General features: G+C 53.7%; 1 protein-coding gene across 3 annotated transcripts in view; it reads left to right on the forward strand.

Annotated features, from left to right (window-relative positions):
• The window catches only part of DGKD (diacylglycerol kinase delta), a 124,299-nt gene extending 102,384 nt beyond the window's left edge, over positions 1–21,915 (forward strand). For 2 of the 3 annotated variants that reach the window (XM_007966693.3, XM_007966696.3), the window contains 7 exons: positions 8–159; positions 2,163–2,274; positions 2,365–2,457; positions 14,138–14,257; positions 16,991–17,108; positions 18,297–18,427; positions 19,241–21,915. In XM_007966693.3, coding sequence (XP_007964884.3) covers positions 8–159; positions 2,163–2,274; positions 2,365–2,457; positions 14,138–14,257; positions 16,991–17,108; positions 18,297–18,427; positions 19,241–19,330 — 816 coding nt within the window. In that variant the 3' untranslated portion in view covers positions 19,331–21,915. Of the gene's footprint in view, positions 1–7; positions 160–2,162; positions 2,275–2,364; positions 2,458–14,137; positions 14,258–16,990; positions 17,126–18,296; positions 18,428–19,240 lie in introns of all 3 variants that reach the window. The other variant, XM_038001356.2, reaches the window with a different exon arrangement.
• Positions 21,916–25,579: the final 3,664 nt, after the last annotated feature.

Raw genomic sequence — 25,579 nt, forward strand, 5'->3', positions numbered from 1 at the left:
TCCATAGGCATTTGAGAGCACCTTGAAGTCCTGGGAAGACAAGCAGAAGTGTGAGCTGCCCCGCCCTCCATCCTGTTCCCTGCACCCGGAGATGCTGTCCGAGGAGGAGGCCACCCAGATGGACCAGTTTGGGCAGGCGGCGGGGGTCCTCATTCACAGGTGGGCTCCTGCCCCTCTGCGTTGCCCATGAGCCTCCCCCGGGGTTCCCAGGACTGTGCTTCTCCAGGGCCCCTGGGGTGTAGAGCTGCTGCTCCTGACTTTTGTGGGGTCTGCATTAACCATGAGGGCCGAGCCCATTTCCATGTGCCCTCAGCTCTGGCTCATTTCCCCAGTGGTCTTTCAGAACTCACCTGGAGTTTACTTGGCTGGAACTTAAAACCCACTGTGATTTTCAGGGCCACTCATTTAAAACCTGCCCTGGCTCAGCCTGGCGCGGTGGCTCACACCTGTAATCCCAGCACTTTGGGAGGCCGAGGTGGGCGGATCACGAGGTCAGGAGATCGAGACCGTTCTGGCTAACATGGTGAAAACCTGTCTCTACTAAAAATACAAAAAAAGTTAGCCAGGCGTGGTGGCGGGCGCCTGTAGTCCCAGCTACTCGGGAGGCTCAAGCAACAGAATTGGTTGAACCCAAGAGGCGGAGGTTGCAGTGAGCTGAGATCGTGCCACTGCACTCCAACTTGGGTGACAGAACAAGACTCCGTCTCAAAAAAAACCAAAAAAACCCTGCCCTGACTCCCAAGGGCAGCCCGCTGACAGCCTCCTTCACTTTGCGCTCATTTTACGCTGAGAACAGGCTTGCTCTTTGTTTTCAAGTTTATTTAAAAAAAAAAAAAAAAAGAACTGCTAGGGGCATTTCCTCTCACCTGCCTTCTAGAAATGCCCCTGGAGCCACTGTGTCTGTCCCTCGTGGCCGGTGGTCAGCATTGTCTGCTGTCCCTGCTCCTCGCCTGCCCTGTGCGGGTGCCGCTTGTGAGCCCCTCCAGCTGGCACCTGTGGTTCTTCACCGGTACAGGGCCTTCCTGCCTGCATTCTCCCCGTGGCCGCACGCTGACTGGTGCCCTGGTATCCCTTTCTTGTTTCCTCCGGGCTCCCTCTTCTCCTGGCTGTGGAGGGGTGCATCCGTCGGTTCTGTGCCCGGCATGCTGTGTGCCTTTCCAGGCAGCCTGCCCAGCCCTGGCGTGCAGATGGATCATCTGTGCCAGCCTCCGGCTCTTGTCAAGCAGGTGGTCGCTGTCCCAGTCATCGCCGACGTTCCTCGCTCTGCACTTCCATACCAGCTGCAGTCCTTCCTGGCGCCACATTCTCTGCCCCAGGAGTTGGTGCCACTGCGGCCCCTGTCCTCGTCTCTCTCCCGCCCCACCCAGATCAGTGATGGGGCTGGAGGACTTCAGTTCAGCTAATTCCTTGCTATGCAGTAGGCTTCTGGTGGCCTCCCCTGGAAGGCCATTACCCTGTCCCCTCAAAGCCCATGGTGGCCCCTGTGGCCTGCCTGAAGATGCACTTGCACAGCACTGCAGGAAGCTGCTGGCAGTGGCCTATTTCCACAGGGTCAGGACAGGTTGGCCCTGCTGCCTCTGCTTGCACTGCTCCTATAATCTCTGTCCCCCCGTCTCACCTGCCTGAGCCACGTCTCCGCCTCCCTGAGACCTGGTGTGACTTGTGCTTTCACCGTCTTCCCCATAAAGGCTGCTCCCTGGGGTCTGGCTCAGAGCCCATCACTACACCAGGATTGTCTTCTTCAGATGAGGGTCCTTTTGCCCCCAGGGACGGACCGGCCAGCTACAGGTTCCAGCAAGGCTGTGGGCACCTGGGGATTGTGCCTTATTGTGGCAGTCTCTGCAGTGGGCCTGTGCACACTGCTGCTTGTCCACTGGCCGTTTTATAGCTTGGATGCCTCATTTTGTACATTTCTCTCCTTGGAAAATCTTGGATTTTGGTATCAAATGACTCCTGTAAGCCCTCCCATTTGCTGTTGGTCGTCCTGTGCCCAAGCTTGTGACTGAATGGTCGCTGGACTGAGCCATGATCCCTGTGGTCCTGCTGGGCCTGCCCTCCGCATCAGCCCTCCGGGTGGTCGCTGGGCCGTGTTCAGATGAGTATTGTGAAGGGCTGCCCTTCCATTTGGCCTGACATCTGGCTGTGCTTCTCTTCCTCTCTAGTATCCGAGAAATAGCTCAGTCTCACCGGGACATGGAGCAGGAACTGGCCCACGCCGTCAATGCCAGCTCCAAGTCGATGGACCGGGTGTATGGCAAGCCCAGAACCACAGAGGTAGCTATTCTGGCCTTTTCAGTCTTGGCTTCTCCTCAGCATCTGCAGCCCTTGGCCCTCCCCATGCATGTTTGCCTTGGTTTCTCCTAGGGGCTGAACTGCAGCTTTGTCCTGGAAATGGTGAATAACTTCAGAGCTCTGCGCAGTGAGACGGAGCTGCTGCTGTCTGGGAAGATGGCCCTGGTAAGCTGGTGCCCCGGGAACAGCCGGGCTTGGGCTATGTGTGAAACGACTGCTATCGCCAGGTTGCTGGGAATAGAGGGCAGCACACCTTAGTCCAGAGTTCCCGGCCTTAAGGAAGGGGCCTCAGAGGTGGTTTGGTCTGTCGTGTGGCTGGTGCCCACCACTGCTGGCAACCCGTCAGTCAGGTTGTCTCAAGCATGCAAGAAGCGCTTGCAGCAGGAACACCTTGTCATAATGGACACAAGATGCTTTTCTGGACACAAGAAACCTGTACTGCAGAGTCCTGCTCCTGCCAAGAGCTGGTCACACTCTCAGGCACCTTGGACGCTCAGCCCTGCAAAACCGGCTGATATGTCAGCCTGGGGCAGCCACGGGGCTGTTACTGAATCACAGTGGCTAGAAAAGGGAGAGGCCTGAGAGACGAACTGGCCAGCCTTGTGGTTTTAAAGATGAAGAGGAGGAATGGGTTTGCTAAATATTCGACAACTGGAGAACCACCCCAGGTGTGGTTTCCCAGCCCTCAACCGATCACTCCACGAATCTCCTCATCCACAGAAATCATCATTCCACACATCTCCTCACTCCACACGTCTCCCCACTCCAGACGTCTCCTCACTCCACGCATCTCACTCCACGCAACTCCCCACTCCACACGTCTCACTCCACACATCTCCTCACATCTCCTCACTCCTCACATCACCTAACTCCACACACCTGCTCACTCCACACACCTCCCCATTCCACACATCTCGCCACTCCACCCATCTCCTCACTCCACGCATCTCCTCACTCCACGCATCTCCCGACTCCACACATCTCACTCCACACATCTCCTCACATCTCCTCACTCCTCACATCACCTCACTCCACCCATCTCCCTACTCCACCCATCTCCCTACTCCACCCATCTCCTCACTCCACGCATCTCCCCACTCCACGCATCTCCCCACTCCACGCATCTCCCCACTCCACGCATCTCCACACTCCACGCATCTCCCCACTCCACGCATCTCCCCACTCCACGCATCTCACTCCACGCAACTCCCCACTCCACACGTCTCACTCCACACATCTCCTCACATCTCCTCACTCCTCACATCACCTCACTCCACCCATCTCCCTACTCCACCCATCTCCCTACTCCACCCATCTCCTCACTCCACGCATCTCCCCACTCCACGCATCTCCCCACTCCACGCATCTCCCCACTCCACGCATCTCCACACTCCACGCATCTCCCCACTCCACACATCTCCTCACATCTCCTCAGTCCTCACATCACCTCACTCCACACACCTCCTCACTCCACACACCTCCCTACTCCACCCATCTCCCTACTCCACCCATCTCCTCATTCCACGCATCTCCCCACTCCACGCATCTCCCCACTCCACGCATCTCCCCACTCCACGCATCTCCACACTCCACGCATCTCCCCACTCCACGCATCTCCTCACTCCACGCATCTCCTCACTCCACACACCTCCCCACTCCACACATCTCCTCACTCCAAACATCTCCTCACTCCACACATCTCCTCACTCCACACATCTGACTCCACACATCTCCACACTCCACACATCTCCACACTCCACACATCTCCTCACTCCACACATCTGACTCCACACATCTCCTCACTCCACACACCTCCCCACTCCACACATCTCCTCACTCCACACATCTCCACACTCCACACATCTCCTAACTCCACACATCTCCTCACTCCATGCATCTCCTCACTCCACACATCTGACTCCACACATCTCCACACTCCACACATCTCCTCACTCCACACATCTCCTCACTCCACACATCTGATTCCACACATACCCTCATTCCACACATCTCCACACTCCACACATCTCCTCACTCCACACATCTTACTCCACACATACCCTCACTCCACACATCTCCTCATTGCGCACACTTAACTCCACACATGTCCCCACTACACACATGTCCCCACTCTACACATGTCCCCACTCTACACATCTCCTCACTCCACACAGCTAACTCCACGCATCTCCTCACTCCACACATATCCACATATCTCCTCACTCCACACATTTCACTCCACACATCTAACTCCACACATCTCCTCACTGCACACAAGTCAATCCACACATCTCACTCCACATCTCCACACATCTCACTCCACACATCTCCTCACTCCACACATCTCCTCTTATCTCCTCACTCCACACATCTCCCTACTCCACACATCTCCTGACTTCACACATCTCCCCACTCCACACATCTCACTCCACACATCTCCTCACTTCACACATCTCCTCACATTCCTCACTCCACACATCTCACATTCCTCACTTCATACATCTCCTCACTCCACACATTTAACTCCACACATGTCCCCACTGCACACATGTCCCCACTCTACACATATCCTGACTCCACACAACTCACTCCGCGCATCTCCTCACTCCACACATATCCACACATCTCCTCACTCCACACATCCACTCCACACATCTCACTCCACACATCTCACTCCACACATCTCCTCACTCCACACATCTCCTCACTGCACACATCTCCTCACTTCACAAATCTCCCTACTCCACGCATGTCACTCCACACATCTCCCCACTCCACACTTCTCCTCACTCCACACAATGCCTCACATCTCCTCACTCCACACAACTCACTCCACACATTTCCTCACTCCACACATCTCCACACATCTCACATCTCCTCACTTCTCACATCTCCCCACTCCACACATCTCACTCCGTACATCTCCCCACTCCACACATCTCCCCATTCCACACATCTCCTCGCTCCACACATCTCCTCACTCCATACACGCCTCACATCTCCTCATTGCACACATCTCCTCACTCCACACAACTCACTCCACACATCTCCTCACTCCACACATCTCCACACTCCACATATCTCCTCACTCCACACATCTCCACACTCCACACATCTCCTCACTCCACACATCACCCCACTCCACACATCTCATTACTTCACACATCTCCTCACGTCTCCTCACTCCACACATCTCCCTACTCCACACATCTCCCCACTCCACGCATCTCCCCACTCCACGCATCTCCCCACTCCACGCATCTCCTCACTCCACGCATCTCCACACTCCACGCATCTCCTCACTCCACGCATCTCCTCACTCCACACACCACCCCACTCCACACATCTCGTCACTCCACACATCTCACATCTCCTCACATCTCCCCACTCCGCGCGACTCCCCACTCCGCGCATCTCCCCGCTCCGCGCTTCTCCCCTCTCCGCGCGTCTCCCCTCTCCGCGCGTCTCCCCACTCAGCGCGTCTCCCCACTCCGCACGTCTCCTCACTTCACACATCTGACTCCACACATCTCCTCACTCCACACATCTCACTCCACACAACGCCTCACGTCTCCTCACTGCACACATCTCCTCACTCCACACAACTCACTCCAGACATCTCCTCACTCCACACATCTCCACACTCCACACATCTCCTCACTCCACACATCTCCACACTCCACACATCTCCTCACTCCACACATCTCCTCACTCCACACATCTCCTCACATCTCCTCACTCCACACATCTTCTCACATCTCCTCACTCCACACATCTCCACGCATCTCACTCCACACATCTCCTCACTCCACACATCTCACTTCACACATCTCCTCACTCCACACATCTCCTCACTCCACACATCTCCACACATCTCCTCACTCCACACATCTCACTTCACACATCTCCTCACTCCACACATCTCCTCATTCCATACATCTCCTCACATCTCCTCACTCCACACATCACCCCACTCCACACATCTCGTTACTTCACACATCTCCTCACGTCTCCTCACTCCACACATCTCCCTACTCCACACATCTCCTCACTAGACGCATCTCCTCAGTCCACACATCTCCTCAGTCCACACATCTCCCCAGTCCACCCATCTCACCAGTCCACGCATCTCCCCACTCCACGCATCTCCCCACTCCACGCATCTCCTCACTCCACGAATCTCCACACTCCACGCATCACCCCACTCCACACATCTCGTCACTCCACACGTCTCCTCACATCTCCTCACATCTCCCTGCTCCACACATCTCCCTACTCCACACATCTCCTCACTCCACGCATCTCCCCATTCCACGCGTCTCCCCACTCCACGCATCTCCCCACTCAGCGCATCTCCCCACTCCGCGCATCTCCTCACTCCACACGTCTCCTCACTTCACACATCTGACTCCACACATCTCACTCCACACATCTCCTCACTCCACACAACGCCTCACATCTCCTCACTCCACACAACTCCTCACTCCACACAACTCACTCCAGACATCTCCTCACTCCAGACATCTCCACACTCCACACATCTCCTCACTCCACACATCTCCTCACTCCACACATCTCCTCACTCCACACATCTCCTCACATCTCCTCACTCCACACATCTCCTCACATCTCCTCACTCCACACATCTCCACACATCTCACTCCACACAACTCACTCCAGACATCTCCTCACTCCAGACATCTCCACACTCCACACATCTCCTCACTCCACACATCTCCTCACATCTCCTCACTCCACATATCTCCTCACTCCACACGTCTCCTCACATCTCCTCACTCCACACATCTCCTCACTCCACACATCTCCACACATCTCACTCCACACAACTCACTCCAGACATCTCCTCACTCCAGACATCTGCACACTCCACACATCTCCTCACTCCACACATCTCCTCACTCCACACATCTCCTCACTCCACACATCTCCTCACTCCACACATCTCCTCACTCCACACATCTCCTCACTCCACACATCTCCTCACATCTCCTCACTCCACACATCTCCACACATCTCACTCCACACAACTCACTCCAGACATCTCCACATGCCACACATCTCCACATGCCACACATCTCCACACTCCACACATCTCCTCACTCCACACATCTCCTCACATCTCCTCACTCCACACATCTCCTCACTCCACACATCTCCTCACATCTCCTCACTCCACACATCTCCTCACTCCACACATCTCCTCACATCTCCTCACTCCACACATCTCCTCACTCCACACATCTCCTCACATCTCCTCACTCCACACATCTCCTCACTCCACACATCTCCTCACATCTCCTCACTCATCTCCTCACTCCACACATCTCCACACATCTCACTCCACACAACTCACTCCAGACATCTGCACACTCCAGACATCTGCACACTCCACACATCTCCTCACTCCACACATCTCCTCACTCCACACATCTCCTCACTCCACACATCTCCTCACTCCACACCTCCTCACTCCACACATCTCCTCACTCCACACATCTCCTCACATCTCCTCACTCCACACATCTCCTCACTCCACACATCTCCACACATCTCACTCCACACAACTCACTCCAGACATCTCCACACGCCACACATCTCCACACTCCACACATCTCACTCCACACATCTCCTCACTCCACACATCTCCTCACTGCGCACGTCTCCTCACTTCACACATCTCACTCCACACATCTCCCCACTCTACACACGCGTCTCCCCGCTCCACGCGTCTCCCCGCGTCTCCCCGCGTCTCCCTGCGTCTCCCCGTGTCTCCATGCTCCAAACGTCACCCACTCTACGCCTCTCCCTGCTCCACGCCTCTCCCTGCTCCACGTGTCTCCCCGCTCCACGCGTCTCCCCGTTCCACACCTCCCCACTCCACACTTCTCCTCACATCTCCTCACGCCATACATCTCATCACATCTTCACACTCCACACATCTCCCTACTCCACACATCTCCTCACTCCACACATCTCCCCACACCACACATCTCCCCACTCCACACATCTCCTCACTCCACACATCTCACTCCACACAACGCCTTACATCTCCTCACTGCACACATCTCCTCACTCCACACAACTCACTCCACACATCTCCTCACTCCACACATCTCCATACTCCACACTCCACACATCTCCTCACTCCACACATCTCCACACACCACACATCTCCTCACTCCACACATCTCCCCACTCCACACATCTCCTCACTCCACACATCTCCTTACTCCACACATCCCTGCTCCACGCATGTCCCTACTCCACGCATCTCCCCACTCCACACATCTCCTCACTCCACACATCTCCTTACTCCACACATCTCACTCCACACATCTCACTCCACACATCTCCTTACTTCACACATCTCCTCACCTTCCTCACTCCACACATCTCCTCACTTCACACATCTCACTCCACACATCTCCTCACTCACACATCTCCTCACTCCATACATCTCCTCACTCCACACATCTCCTCACTCCACACATCTCACTCCACACATCTCCTTACTTCACACATCTCCTCACCTTCCTCACTCCACACATCTCCTCACTCCACACATCTCCTTACTCCACACATCTCACTCCACACATCTCACTCCACACATCTCCTTACTTCACACATCTCCTCACCTTCCTCACTCCACACATCTCCTCACTCCACACATCTCCTTACTCCACACATCTCACTCCACACATCTCACTCCACACATCTCCTTACTTCACACATCTCACTCCACACATCTCCTTACTTCACACATCTCCTCACCTTCCTCACTCCACACATCTCCTCACTCCACACATCTCCTTACTCCACACATCTCACTCCACACATCTCACTCCACACATCTCCTTACTTCACACATCTCCTCACCTTCCTCACTCCACACATCTCCTCACTCCACACATCTCCTTACTCCACACATCTCACTCCACACATCTCACTCCACACATCTCCTTACTCCACACATCTCACTCCACACATCTCCTCACTCCACACATCTCCTCACATTCCTCACTCCACACACTTAACTGCACACATGTCCCCACTGCACACGTCCCCACTCTACACATCTCCTCCCTCCACACAGCTCACTCCACGCATCTCCTCATTCCACACATATCCACACATCTCCTCACCCCACACATCTCACTCCACATGTCTCACTCCACACATCACCTCACTCTACACATCACCTCATTCCACACATCTCCTCGCTCCACACATCTCCTCGCACCACACATCTCCTCACTCCACACATCTCCCCACTCCACACATCTCACTCCACACATCTCCCCTCTCCACACATCCCCCCACTCCACACATCTTCTCACTCCACACATCTTCTCACTCCACACATCTCCTCACTCCACACATCTCCTCACATCTCCTCACTCCACACATCTCATCACATCTCCTCACTCCACACATCTCCACACATCTCACTCCACACAACTCACTCCAGACATCTCCACACTCCACACATGTCCTCACTCCACACATCTCCACACATCTCACTCCACACAACTCACTCCACACATCTCCTCACTCCACACATCTCCTCACTCCACACATCTCCTCACTCCACACATCTCCTCACTTCACACATCTCCTCACTCCACACAACGCCTCACATCTCCTCACTCCATACAACTCACTCCACACATCTCCACACATCTCCTCACTCCACACATCTCCTCACTCCACACATCTCCCCACTCCACACATCTCCTCACTTCACATATCTCCCCACTCCACACATCTCACTCCACTCATCTCCTCATTCCACACATCTCCCTACTACACACATCTCCTCACTTCACACATCTCCCCACTCCACACATCTCACTCCACACAACTCCCCACTCCACACATCTCCCCACTCCACGCATCTCCCCACTCCACACATCTCCCCATTCCACACATCTCCCCACTCCACACATCTCCCCACTCCACACATCTCACTCCACACATCTCCTCACTCCACACAACGCCTCACATCTCCTCACTGCACACATCTCCTCACTCCACACAGCTCACTCCACACATCTCCTTACTCCACACATCTCCACACTCCACACATCTCCGCACTCCACACATCTCCGCACTCCACACATCTCCCCACTCCACACATCTCCGCACTCCACACATCTCCGCACTCCACACATCTCCGCACTCCACACATCTCCCCACTCCACACATCTCCGCACTCCACACATCTCCGCACTCCACACATCTCCGCACTCCACACATCTCCGCACTCCACACATCTCCCCACTCCACACATCTCCACACTCCACACATCTCCGCACTCCACACATCTCCGCACTCCACACATCTCCACACTCCACACATCTCCCCACTCCACACATCTCTACACTCCACACATCTCCGCACTCCACACATCTCCGCACTCCACACATCTCCCCACTCCACACATCACCTCACTCCACACATCTCACCACTCCACGCATCTCCCCACTCCACACATCACCTCACTCCACACATCTCCCCACTCCACACATCTCACCACTCCACGCATCTCCCCACTCCACGCATCTCCCCACTCCACGCATCTCCCCACTCCACGCATCTCCCCATTTCACGCATCTTCCCATTCCACGCATATCCCCATTCCATGCATCTCCTCATTCCACGCATCTCCCCACTCCACACATCTCCTCACTCCACACATCTCACTCTACACAACGCCTCATATCTCCTCACTGCACACATCTCCTCACTCCACACAGCTCTCTCCAGACATCTCACTCCACACATCTCTTTACTCCACACATCTCCACACTCCACACATCTCCGCACTCCACACATCTCACTCCACACATCTCCGCACTCCACACATCTCCGCACTCCACACATCTCCGCACTCCACACATCACCTCACTCTACACATCACCCCACTCCACACATCTCGTCACTCCACACATCTCCACACTCCACACATCTCGTCACTCCACACATCTCCTCACTCCACACATCACCCCACTCCACACATCTCGTCACTCCACACATCTCCTCACATCTCCTCACTCCACACATCTCCTCACTCCACACATCTTCTCAGTCCACACATCTCCTCACTCCACACATCTCCTCACTCCACACATCTCCTCACTGCGCACGTCTCCTCATTTCACACATCTCACTCCACACATCTCCCCACTCTACACACGCATCTCCCCGCTCCACGCGTCTCCCCGCGTCTCCCCGCTCCACACGTCTCCCCGCTCCACACATCCCCGCTCCACGCCTCTCCCTGCTCCATGCGTCTCCCCGCTCCAGGCGTCTCCCCGTTCCACACCTCCCCACTCCACACATCTCACTCCACACATCTCCTCACATTCCTCACTCCACACATCTCCTCACTCCACACACTTAACTCCACACATGTCCCCACTGCACACATGTCCCCACTCTACATATCTCCTGACTCCACACAGCTCACTCAATGCATCTCCTCACTCCACACATATCCACACATCTCCTCACTCCACACATCTCACTCCACACATCTCACTCCACACATCTCCCCACTCCACACATCTCACTCCACACATCTCCCCTCTCCACACATCCCCCCACTCCACACATCTTCTCACTCCACACATCTTCTCACTCCACACATCTCCTCACATCTCCTCACTCCACACATCTCCTCACTCCACACATCTCCTCACTCCACACATCTCCTCACTCCACACATCTCCTCACTCCACACATCTCCTCACTCCACACGTCTCCTCACTTCACACATCTCACTCCACACATCTCCTCACATTCCTCACTCCACACATACCCTCACTCCACACACTTAACTCCACACATGTCCCCACTCTACACATCTCCTGACTCCACACAGCTCACTCCACGCATGTCCTCTTTCCACACATATCCACACATCTCCTCACTGCACACATCTCACTCTACACATCTCCTCACTCCACACAAGTCACTCCACACATCTCCTCACTGCACACATCTCACTCTACACATCTCCTCACTCCACACAAGTCACTCCACACATCTTCTCACTCCACATATCTCCTCACATCTCACATTTCCCTATTCCACACTTTTCCCTACTCCACACATCTCCTCACTTCACACATCTCCCCACTCCACACATCTTACTCCACACATCTCCCCACTCCAGACATCTTACTCCACACATCTCCCCACTCCACACGTCACTCCACACATCTCCCCACTCCACACGTCACTCCACACATCTCCCCCCTCCACATGTCTCCTCACTCCACACGTCTCCTCACTCCACACATCTCCTCACTCCACACATCTCACTCCACACATCTCCTGACTCCACACATCTCCTCACTCCACACATCGCCTCACTCCACACATCTCCCCACTCCACACATCTCCCAACTCCACACATCTCCCCACTCGTCTCCTCACTCCACACGTCTCCGCACTCCACACGTCTCCGCACTCCACACATCTCCTCACTTCAGACATCACCCCACTCCTCACATCTCCTCACTCCACACGTCTCCTCACTCCACACATCTCCTCACATCTCCTCTCTCCACACATCTCCTCACTCCACACGTCTCCTCATTTCACACATCTCACTCCACACATCTCCCCACTCCACACATCTCCACACGTCTCCTCATTTCACACATCTCACTCCACACATCTCCCCACTCCACACATCTCCACACATCCCCTCACTCCACACATCTCACTCCACACATCTCCTCACTTCACACATCTCCTCACATTCCTCACTCCACACGTCTTCTCACTTCGCACACTTAACTGCACACATGTCCCCACTCCACACGTCTCCTCACTCCACACACCTCCTCACATCTTCACACTCCACACATCTCCCTACTGTACACATCCCGTCACTCCACACGTCTCCCCACTCCACACGTCTCCCAACTCCATACATCTCCCCATTCCATACCTCACTCGACACATCTCCCCATTCCACACCTCACTTCATACATCTCCCCACTCCATACGTCTCCCCACTACACATGTCTCCTCACTCTACACATCTCACTCCACACATCTCACGTCTCCTCACTTCATACATCTCCTCACATCTTCACACTCCACACATCTCCCTACTCCACACATCTCCCCTGTCCGTAAGTCTCCCCACTCCACATGTCTCCCCACTCTGCACGTCTCCCCACTCAGCACATCTCACTCCACACATCTCCTCACCCCATACATCTCCTCACCCCATACATCCCCTCACATCTCCACACTCCACACATCTCCTCACTCCACACATCTCCCCACTCCACGCATCTCATCGCTTCATGCATGTCCTCACTCCCCACGTCACTCCACGGATCTCCTCACTCCACAGAAATTCTCACTCTACGGCTCTCTTGTTGGATGCTTCCTGTCATCCCACACGTCCCATGGTCACATGCATCTCCTCAGTGCACACCTTGTGCTGCCTCCTGCAAGGCACGACCGCTGACTTTGCCTCCTACAGCATTTCCACTGCTTGGCACAGGTGAATGACTCTGACCTCCTTGCTGACAGAGGGACACAAGCAGGTCATGTGTCAGCCCTGCTGTATGTGAATTCATCATTGACTGATGGACAGTTTTATTCTCTCACCAGCACTATTTAGAAAGTGAGGTTCTGGGTTTGGTTCCTCCTCGGATGCTCTGGGACTTCATTTCTGGAAAGTGAGCTCCCTGATTCCCTGATCAGAGCAGAGGCCTGGGGCAGGCCTCACCCACTGGGCCTCACGCTGATCAGCAGCGCACACTCTCCATCTTTCCCTCCTTCCCTCCACCTGGAGCAGCAGCTGGATCCGCCGCAGAAGGAGCAGCTGGGGAGTGCTCTTGCCGAGATGGACCGACAGCTCAGGAGGCTGGCAGACACCCCCTGGCTATGCCAGTCTGCAGAGCCCGGCGATGAAGAGGTATGTGGCTCATGGGGCCATGCCTGGGTCCCCCGGACATGGTGGCTCTTGCCTGCAGTGCCTGTGTTCCTTGTGGCCTGTGTGGCTCTGGGATCAAGATGGTGTCGCTCTGGCAGCCCCTGAGGGGCCTTCTCCAGACTTCGCTATTAAAATGCTCTTTAAGGCAGGGAGGGACAGCAGGTAGGAAGGAGTTTGGGGCTGGGATTAAGAGTGCCTCTTGAGGACCAGGGACCTGTTTTCCTCTGAAACAGAACTGCAGGGCTTCCTGGACAGTGGGTAGAAAGAAGGCTGAGCCCAGCCCCACAGCCTCCACTGAGGGTGGAGATGCATCATGGGATAAATGGCAGCTTTTTGGGATCTTGCTGTGGACAGGGCGCAGTTGGTGTGCGCCACTCCCCACTCACACACTCTTCCTGTGTGAACAGAAAGACTCCAGCTCGTCGCAGGTCTGGGAGGGACCCGAGGACCCAGGGCATAGCGGACCCTGGGGTGGAGTCACATTCTTCTGCAGGGAGCATTGGCTGAAGGAGCCCTGGAGAGGGTCGTGTCTGGACAAGGACAAACCCCAGCCTGTCTCTTGGCTTCCCCACTTCAGAGATAGAACACAAAGGGGCCATGAGGAAAGCTCATCTTGGGCAATACAGTTGCAGAAGGCAAATAACTATAAGACGCCAAACCTGGGCACCCCTGCCTAGTGGGGTTTGTGAGGACTGTGGGCAACAGTAAGGTGAGGGGACAGAAGTGGGCAGCTGCACAACAGCACCCTCTTTCCAGGACCCTGGGCCGTTTTTTGATGCATGCAAGCCCTTCATGGGGAACTGACTCAGGCCCTCCAGCCGATGGATGAGACTCTGCAGCTTCTCAGTGAGAGCACTTGGGTATAAAAGGACAGGGCAAGCTCCTCAAAATCCATTAAATAATTAATTGTAAAGGTGATAAAAAATTTTACCCAAAATTACAAAAATCTTAATATATAACGATTCAACAGATGTAACAGTGACATAGCCCTATAATACCAGATTAAATTAAGGCCAGTAAAGTGGGCAGTGAGGTGAGAGGCTGTGAAGAGGACATGGACGGGGGAAGGAAAGCATGTTAAATTCCTCCTCTTAACAGTGGAAGGACGTTACAAACAACATTCTTGACTTTCCTACTTGGAGAAATACAGAGTCAATAATGTTTTTAGGGTCAAGAGTGGCTCGCACCTGTAATCGCAGCACTTTGGAAGGCCAAGGTGGGAGGATCACATTAGCCTAGGAGTTCACGACCAGGCTCGGCAACATAGTGAGATCCTGTCTCTATTTAAAAAAAAAGTTTTTTTTTTTAACTTAAAGGTAATTTCTAATAAAGCTGAAAAGATTTGTATCTTCCAAATTGCCACCAAAGACAAAAATAAAATACAATTTATGTTGTAAAAGAAAATAAAGGACCAGCAAGGGTATCGCTAACAGCATGAAAATAAGATAACAGAAAAATGACATGGCTTTCTCTTAAAAGCAAATTCTCAGGTTGTGTTTAAAAAGAAACCTAACCATATATTGCTCACAAGAGCCCTGTTTTTTTCTCCTACTCCTAGTAAAAATTTATGATACAGAAAGATTAAAAATAAAACACCATAAAAAATCCAAAGTAACAATATAAAAATAAAATTGCATATCTAAGACAGTTACAACAGTCATGAAACTGTGCCAAATAATAAGCATCTAAATTAGCTACTCAAGAATATGTTTCTTATTTCCCTAACTTCATTTTACTATGCTCTAAGCAGTGGTCTGTGTGTTACTAGTCCTTTGAAATGTATTGAGGTGAGACTTGTCTTATGGCTCAATAGGTGGTTTTTGTAAATGTACCTTGTATGTAGCTGTGTTTACATCATTAAGTTCCTACTGAAATTTTTTTTTTTGTCTTCTTGATGTATCAGTTAACTCTAATACCATAATTGTAGATGTCTCAGTTTATCTTTGTGGTTATGTTTATTTTTGCTTCACATATTTTGAGGCTGTGTTACTGGGTACCCATAGGTTTTATCATTATCTAATGATCCTTTTATCTTTAATAATTCTTTTTATCTTCAAGTCTACTTGCTTGCTATGTTTTTTTCATAGTTTTACTTTCAAGCTTTATTTGGAGTGTCTCTTACGAAGAGCGCATCGCAGAGTGAGGCAGTGTTACCTCCCTGCGTCCCTGGGAGTGCTCTGTGGAGAGGCCGCTGCTGCTGATGGCTGTCAAGAGCAGAGGCCGAGCTCCTAGGTGGCTCTGCTGCTCACCCTTCTTCCGCTTTTGTGCCTCAGGGAGTGGATCGCAAGGAAATAATGCAAAGTGCAGGAAGAGTTTTCATTAGACAGATACTTGTAATACTAACAATCAAAGCCCAGCAATCCAACACTAGAAGATTGGCTAAAGAGGTTATTTTAATAATTTTCATGTAGATACTGATATTTATGATATTTTCAAAAAGTTTTAAAATCTCATGAGAAATGCACATGTAAAGTGAAGACAGTAGACTATGATAAAAATAGACACTGTGATCACTTTGAAGCCACTTTAACAGTCACTAAAATAACAGTAAATACAAGAATCAATAAGGGAGAGAAGCCCTTTCAGGAACAAGAGATCTTTCCCAGCTCCCCCTCGTCTCAGCCCTGCCTTCCCTCCCAGCCTCTCTGGTGGAGATGGGTATGAGCCGTGACCAGTTGCAGCCTGATTCTCAGTATTTCTCACTCTCCCCAACAGAGCGTGATGCTGGATCTTGCCAAGCGCAGTCGCAGTGGTAAATTCCGCCTCGTGACCAAGTTTAAAAAGGAGAAAAACAACAAGAACAAAGAAGCTCACAGTAGCCTGGCAGCCCCGGGTACCTGCTTCTCTCCCGTGTGTGTTTCTGGCCATCCCTGCCTGCTGGCTCGGCCCCGTTCTCCTGGCCTCTGCCTTCTCCCTTGGCCTTGCGGCTCCTCCCTCTTGGTCCCCGTGCTGTAACCCCTGGTCCCATGGCCACACTAGTCTGTTCGTAGCTGCAGCCCTCCACCCCGCCTGCTTCCCCTCTGACCGTTGTCAGACCCGGCCCTAACGTGCTCTCTGGCTTTCTGCCTGCCCTGACTTGGGAGATTTGAGGTGGGGAGGAAGACAGCAGTGGTGACAAGACAAACTTGGAGACACAAAGCTCTGAACTCAGGCCGCGCTGGGGCATGCTCCGCCTGCTCCTTCCTGGGCTGCTGGTTCCTGATAAATCGATGCATTGGTCAAGGTTCTTGTGCTGGGAACCCCAGGCCACCAGAGATTGTGGGTGATGAAATCAATCGAATATGGTCCTAAAGGACATTGTTCCTTTGGGTCAGTAAATTGGAGCTAAACTCTCTGTCTGAAGGATCAGCCCTGAGTACCCAGGCCATATCCAGTGCGGTCAAGGGCTGGAGAGGCCTCCAAGCCTGGATATTGGGACTGGTGTTTGCCGCCAGGCAGGGCAGCTCCTGTGGGTTTTTCTTCTTTGCATGTTTGTCCAGAAATTGGGTTTCTGTTAATGATGGTGGCCCCGACTACGTGAAATTGGAATCTCTGCTTGTCTCCCTTCCTGCTATGGTCCAGAAGTGAAATTTAACCCTTCTAGAAGCTGGAGGAAAAGCTGGCTTTGGCCACAATCATGGGGACATTTCACTCATATTTGGTGGTGGTAAATCCCTCCTGGGACACAGGGAAATGACCAGAGGCTGGCGGCCCACCTGGCAGGAACAGATGCCAGCTCTACTGCAGCCGTTGCCCCCTGAGTTGGTGGCTCTCTGCCTGTTTCTGCACTGCTGGTGGGTGGTGCTGTTGGCTGGGTGATGGGTGCCGGCTGCCAGTGATGGCTCAGGTGCTGGCTGCTGGGCTATCTCGGGTGCTGGCTGCTGGGCTGTCTCAGGTAGTGGCTGCTGGGCTGTCTTGGGTGCTGGCTGTTGGGGCATCTCCTGTCCTGGCACTGGGCTCTCGGGTGCTGGGTGCTGGCCACTGCCTACCTCGCACTGGGCTCTGGGCACTCACTGCACTCGTGCTTTTCCATCTCTGACAGTTCACCTCTGGGGGACAGAGGAGGTTGCTGCCTGGCTGGAGCACCTCAGTCTCTGTGAGTATAAGGACATCTTCACGCGGCACGACATCCGGGGCTCTGAGCTCCTGCACCTGGAGCGGAGGGACCTCAAGGTACTTCCATAGGCGTCTCCCTGGAACCTGCACTTGGGCTTGCACGCGGTTCCCTTCTCTTCCATCCTCTCCCCCGACCTGGCCACGTCTCAGCATCATGATTCTTCTCAGGCCTTTGTGTATACCTCAGGTGGGGGCGACTGTGGCCCTCACCCTAGGCAGTGATGGCTCCACCCACCACAGCCAGAGGAAGCCAGGAGCAGGCTCTGGGGTCAGAGCCTTGGTTATCTTAGCCTAATCAGACCAGGACTGTCTTCGTGTTAAAAACCCTATGAGGGGACGCAGCCCCCTGAAGCAGTCACACGCGACTGTCCCCATGCTGCTCCTGGGCGGGCGCCGCCACTCGTCTGCAGGGAGCATTGGGAGGTGGCGGTTGGGTGCCAGGCCTCGTCTATGCCAGGCATCACACCACATCTTGCAGCGCCATGCCCCTGCCCAGGTTGGCCTCAAGGGGCCGCCCCTGGGTGTTGAGTCACTGGCCGAGTCCCGAGAGAGCAAATTGCCACTGTGGGTGTCCTGGACAGCGGCTCTCATGAGGTCACTTGTCATCCACTTGCTTTTAGGCCTGTGTTTTGTCTTTGTCTTGGATTTGTCCTTGCTGATGGTAGTGACTAGAATGCAGGAACGATGGGCCAGGCATCTGTACGGTGGTTATTTTTAAGCCGTTTCCATCTCGTTTTACCGTTTTTGTCATTTTCACTCTCATTTGTGTTCACAAGCCGAGTGGAAAGGGCTACTGTGGCAGGCCTGCTGTGGAGCCCTCTGGCTCCGGCCGTCTCCCCGGCATCCATGGTGGTGTCCCTTCTGTTGCAGGACCTGGGCGTGACCAAGGTGGGCCACATGAAGAGGATCCTGTGTGGCATCAAAGAACTGAGCCGCAGCGCTCCCGCCGCCGAGGCCTAGCCTCCGCCCTCTCAGCCTGCGGCCTCCACATCCCCGCCGCCGAGGCCTAGCCTCCGCCCTCTCAGCCTGTGGTCTCTGCGCCTCCTGCCACTGAGGCCCTGGGCGGACGCTGCAGCCCGCCCCCTTCTCATGGTGCTACTTCCTCTGTCAGCTACAGAAAGCCTCCGTGACACCGTCCACCAGAGCTCTGGGGTCTCGAACATAACAACACAGCTACCTTTGAAACAACACCTTCTCCAGCTCAGAGTCACCTGGAGCACATGTGTTGCGGCCACTCAGTTCTTCCCCGCCTGTGTTGTGGGCCAGGGAATCTAGCAGCGTTTGGCCTCCTGGGCACCCCTTGCCTGGCCACGTGCTTGGATTGTCCTGGGGGCTCCTCTCCCTGTGTCCTTCTGTGGCCACACCATGTGGCTCCGCCTCCTGGCCCCCGTCCAGTTCTCGGAAACGTGGCTGCAGCCCAGTAGCCTGCAGGAACCCGTTTGTTGATGCAGCTTTTGTCATTGAACAAAAATGATGCTCTTTCCTGGTTTGAAAGTAGCATGGATGTTTCCAGTTCTGTTGATTGTAATTTGACGTGAAAAGAAAAATTTCTCCTGCGTGAGCCAAGGCAGCGAGTGCTGTTTCCTAGGTGGGGAGCCCCTCACTGGGTGTCGCAGGGCCTGCGTTCCTCCCTCCTCCCTCTTCCCTCTTCCCTCCTCCCTCTCCCCTCTCCCCCCCCACCACTGTGGCCTGGGGACGCCTGCCCTTCTGTCTCCAGATGCTGTAGGCCTCAAGTTCAGCTTGGGGCTGTGAGTGAGACAGCTTGCCAGCTGCATCCCCACAGACAGAGGATGTGTGTCCACATGAGTTCAGTGTTTCTGTGTGGGAAATGCTTCCTGGCTCTGGGAAACTCTTTCTGTCCATTCTGTGGTTGCCAGGGAGCATGGCCCTGGTGGGCAGGTGTGGTTTGACCTCTTCACGCCATCCGGTGGCCTGGGCCAGAGGCTCTCCTGAGTATCTCTGCCCCTGCAGTGGCTTCTTGTTTCCTGCTACCGGGCCTGATGTCGCTGGAGGTGCTGGCAGGGACTCTGATTTGATGGTCCGCACTGCTCCTGCCCTGCCTCTGTCCTGGCTCTGAACTAGCAGATGATGGTGCCAGAGGGCAGGGAGCTCACCTGGGGAGAGGGCTATGTCCCGCAGGGGCAGTCTCCAGGTGGAGGACACGCCTGGTCCTCCAGGGCACTGACTTTGCCCTTTTTTCCCCTTGATAGTTATGGCTCGCAGGGGCTCGTAAATATCTTGGGAAGAGGTTTCTGTAACCCCTGCCCTGGTGTGAGGAGGAAATGGCTCTGGCCTGGCTGCCTGGCCGTAGCTCCATGCCCCAAAGAGAAAGACAGTGTTGGGAGTGTCTGCCAGCGCCGCCCCACTCCTTTAGTCAGCGTCACACCATCTGACGTGCAGAAGCTGGGCTGCACCTGTCGGGGAGGGCATAGACGGGGCTGGCTCTGCGGCAGCCCTCGGTCCTGAGCAGGTGGCAGTGAACAGTGCTGGCCCATCTCTCACAGCCCCTCTGTCTCCTCTGCAGTGTGCCTAGATGGGCCCCTCCATGTGCCTTGGGGTGCTCCGCTTTCATGGTCCTTCTGGGCCAAGGCCCTTGGAGTGAGGAGGCTGAGCCAGGGCCTTGGGTTTCCCCAGTGCAGCCTCCTGTCCCTCCATGCGGCGTGTGGGGGTTTTTGGATGAAAGACTCTCCCGTGCTCTGTTGGTGGACTTAGCTGCCTCCCTGGAAGTGATGTGGGTGGAAGGTGGTTGTATGTCACCTTTTCCACCCGTGATTGTTTTCCCCAGAACATTTTAGATGGGGGTCGGCAGAGGGAGAAAGAAGCCAGCCATGGCAGTCGCTTGGTTTCCCGGGTGGAATGGGCTAACGCAGGAGATGATGGGAAGCTGTCCCGCAGTCCCTGCATGACCACTGGCCCTGCTGACCTGGCAGTGTGGGCATCCTGGGGCTCTTAGGGTCCCAGAACAAGCCCCAGGCAAGCTGGAACTTGGGTGAGGAGGGAAGATGAGGATAAACAGCCGACCGTGGCTTCAAGGACATCAGGGCCATCCCAAGTCCTCAGTGTCCTACTCCTGGCAAGGAGTTGGGTTTGGATCAAAAGTGTTTAAAATTAATATGTTGTCAGTGATTATAACAACACTGTTTACATAGAAACCATTTTTTCTAATTCTAACAAGTGAGAAGTGAGGAAGGAATGAACACGAATGTTTAGGAAACTGCCCTTTGGTGCTGGGCTGGTGTCCCGCACTGGGGTGTCGCTGCTGTCCGGGGGCTGCTCTGCTGCCCCGGCCCAGGTCCCCTTGTGGTGTTGCCAGACAGGCCTCACGGTCTGCTGTGCAGAGAGAGGCAGGAAGGATCCCTGAAGAGTCTTGGAGAAAAGGTTCTGTGCCCTCAGGTGGGGCTTACCCCCTCATATTTATAATCTTAATTTATAGAGTGACCACCGTGGAAACAAATGCCTCTTGTATTGTTATGTACATAGTCCAGACCTGAGTGCTGTACATAAGTTGTTCTGTGTATAAATAAAACAAGCCTCTTTTGATCTTCCATCGCCAGAGGCCTTGTCATCATTCCTTGTGCTTTGACAGAAAGTGTTGGTTGCCAGAATCTTTCCAAACTGGGTTCAGAATTGTATTTCACCGGCTCTGAAACAGGTTTTCCAAACTGGGTTCAGAATTGTATTTCACCGGCTCTGAAACAGGTTTTCCAAACTGGGTTCAGAATTGTATTTCACCAGCTCTGAAACAGGTTTTCCAAACTGGACCCAGAATTGTATTTCACCTGCTCTGAAAATAGGTTTTGAGTTGTTGGTGGCTAAAAAGCGAAACAGAATGCCGTTAGAATGCCGTTGTATTTTTTAGGGTTGTTGGACTAAAAATTCAGCAAGGAGAGAGGGGGGTACTAGGCAGTGCTGAGACTCTCAGGTGTGATCACACAGCCTTGGCCTGGGAGACTGAGCCTTTTTAATGAATATTTAACCCTCTTAAATCTTTTCCATAGAACTGCAAACCTGAAGCTCTCCAACTTCTCTGCTTAGTCTTGGTACTTTTATTCCAAGGGAACTGTCTAAGATCAAGGCCACTTGAATTGTTTTCCCCAGTTTCCTGGAAGGAGGGACAGGGACTGGGTTCATGGAAGATGCCCTTGGGCTGGTCGGGTACAGAAGGGCTGCATGTGCTCCGGGAGTGTTGGCTGCCTCCCTAGCAGCTCTCCCCCCCTCCTTCCATGCTAACAAATCCCAAATCCCCCTGTTTTTTTTTTTTTTCCTGGTGTGTTCTCTCTGGCCATTCAGGACCTCAGGCCTCACGGTTGCCGGATGGCCACCACAGCTCCAGGCATCACACCAGTGTAAGGTGTTTGGAGACAAATGGCTGCCTCTTTTATGGGTCACTAGCTCTCTTGTTTTTTGAAGATGTCTTGCTCTGCCTTCTGGGCTGGAGTACTGTGGCATAATCATAGATCACTGCAGCCTCCAACTCCTGGGCTCAAGTGATCCTCCCACCTCAGCCTCCCTAGTAGCTGAGAGCACAGATGCATGACAATACACCCAGCTAGTTTGTAAAATTTTTTGTAGAGACTGGGTCTTGCTACCTAAGCTGGTTTTGAACTCCTGGCTTTAAGCAATCCTATGTGACTCTTTTTAAGATAAAGGGAGACCTTTCTGAAGCTCTGGCTTCAGCTGGCCTCCTCTAATGTCTTGGCTAGAACTGCCTCCCACACTCATGACTAAACCAATCAGTGCGAAGGGTATGAGCTATGACGGTGATGGGGATGCTGATGGCTGACTTGATAATAGGTGCTGATCTAAGTGCCTTGCACGTATGAACTCCTCTCATTCCCCTGACAGCTTTACATGGGGGGTTATCTACATTTCACAGGCGAGGGACAGGCTCAGAGAGGGGACATAACTTGCCCCATGAGGCACAGCCAGCACGTGGCTGACACGGGAGGCAGAGGGCATATCTTTTTGACAGCTGTGCTCTCCTGTGTCCCAAGCCTCATAGCAAGCCCAGCCCACGTGACAGGTGAGGAAATTGGACCCAAGTGACAGCCATGCTTTCCAGCACAGCAGCCGGGGCGTCTCACCTGCTGGGGGCACCAGATGTTCGGGCAGGGGCAGACCTGGGGGGAGGCTGGTGTGTGCTCCGCCCGCCTCACTCCTGCGCTCGCATGGCCCATCTCACATGGGGCATGGCTCCATTGTGACCGAAAGCAGTGAGGAGGGGACTTCTCACAGAGATGGCATCTGACAGTGGTGGGAGGCCGGACGGCGATCTGAAGTGGAGAGGGCTGCTCAGGTGTAGATGGCAAGATGGGACAGTAGAGTCGAGTGGAGAAAATGCAGCGGTCTATATTGTTTTTAAACTGATCCTCTTCAGAACTCTCCCCCACCAGTTAGAAAAACAAACTGGGTGCTTGGTCCAGTAATGTTAACTGACCCCTGGATTTGTGGCCTCTGTTGTTTGCCAGAGCAGTTTTGCTGTGGTCCCTTCACTCCTTTGTGCCCTGGCTCCAGGTGGGCTCACACGCGTCCCTTGGCTGTAGGTTGCTGGACCCCACCCAGAGCTCTTAGACCTGGGCTAGGAGCGGGTGCAACTCGGAGTCGCCCCTCTGGGGTGGGGGCGGCGTGGCTGGGAGGGAGGTGCAACAGCCACACCAACATGAGGTGCTGCCATCTTTGAAGCACATGCGTGTGAAGGGCATGGGCACCTGGAAGCTCTGGGCAACGCACCTTCCCCTCTCCCCCGACTGTCATTCCATCCTGGAGCCCACGCACATCACCCACTTAGAGCCCAGGGCTTTCACTGGCTCGTAGGAAGAGGCACTTGGTGGCTGCCTGGTGTGATGGAGCTGCTGGTGGTGTCTCAGCACCTGGGGAGGTGCCTGCGGAGACAGAACCATCTCGCAGAGCAGCACACTGGGGCCTGGCAGAGGCACCACTGTGCCCTGAGCACTCGCCTGGCCCTGCCCCGGCCTGGTATGAGCCCATTGGTGGGCTCTTGTTTCGTGAACCGGGAGATTGTCATGTCTGCTCCTGCCACCCCGAGTAGGGGCAAGAACCTGCAGATGAAGGGCCGTCTGCCACTCTGCAGCCATTGCCACGGGGACCTGGACGCATGGCAGCGCACCTGCCGCCTGTGTGTGGGCGTGTGTGGTGGGGTGGGGGAGGGCAGAGGCCGGAGGGAGCTGGAAGCAGTCTCTCTTTACTGGGATATTGAGGTCACCGCTTCACTCTCCTCTCAAGTGCAGTGAATCTCCAGAATGTAAATGCACCCAGAATGCGTTGGTTATGGACTTTATTAAAGCCTAGTATGGCCGGGCTTTGGGTGGGTGCGTTATCCAGAATGAAGGATGGCCTGCAGGGTGAAGGGGCTGTGGTAAGTTGGCCCCTCACTGGTAAGTCTGTTCTGCAGGTAAACTCACATAGACGGCGCCAAAATGATTTGCAGGATAATTCTTGCCCCTCCCTTTTTTTGGGCTAGAAAAAGTCACTGTTGAATAAGTATGTTTTCTGCGATGCCACCACCATTACCTATTTCCATAGAAGGAAAATAAAACCAGATTACATCCACTTTCTTCCAGTGCATTTTTCCCCATGAGTCTGAACTTTTTAAAACCAAAGCAAACTTCTGTTATTTCTAAAGCAGCACTGCTGCAGTATTTCTAAATAGGAACTCTTGTTTATTTAGCATCTGAAGCAGGCTTGGGAAAAAGGGCCACCAAATTTCCTTATTTATGTATTTATTTGTTTATTTATTTATTTATTTGAGACGGAGTCTCGCTGTGTCGCCCAGGCTGGAGTGCAGTGGCATGATCTTGGCTCACTGCAACCTCCGTGTCCCAGGTTCAAACAATTGATTCTCGTGCCTCAGCCTCCCGAGTGACTGGGACTACAGGCGCCTGCCACCACGCCCAGATAATTTTTTGTACTTTTAGTAGAGACAGGGTTTCACCATGTCAGCCAGGCTGGTTTCACACTCCTGACCTCAAATGATCCACCTGCCTTGGCCTCCCAAAGTGCTGGGATTACAGGCGTGAGCCACTGAGCCCAGCCAAAAGTTCCTTTTCTTTTTTTTGAGACGGAGTCTTACTCCGTCACCCAGGCTGGAGTGCAACGGTACGATCTCGGCTCACTGCAACCTCCAACTCCCGGGTTCAAGCAGTTCTCCTGCCTCAGCCTCCCAAGTAGCTGGGATTACAGGCACATGCT

The sequence above is a fragment of the Chlorocebus sabaeus genome, chromosome 10, assembly GCF_047675955.1.
Source record: "Chlorocebus sabaeus isolate Y175 chromosome 10, mChlSab1.0.hap1, whole genome shotgun sequence".
Lineage (NCBI taxonomy): Eukaryota > Metazoa > Chordata > Mammalia > Primates > Cercopithecidae > Chlorocebus > Chlorocebus sabaeus.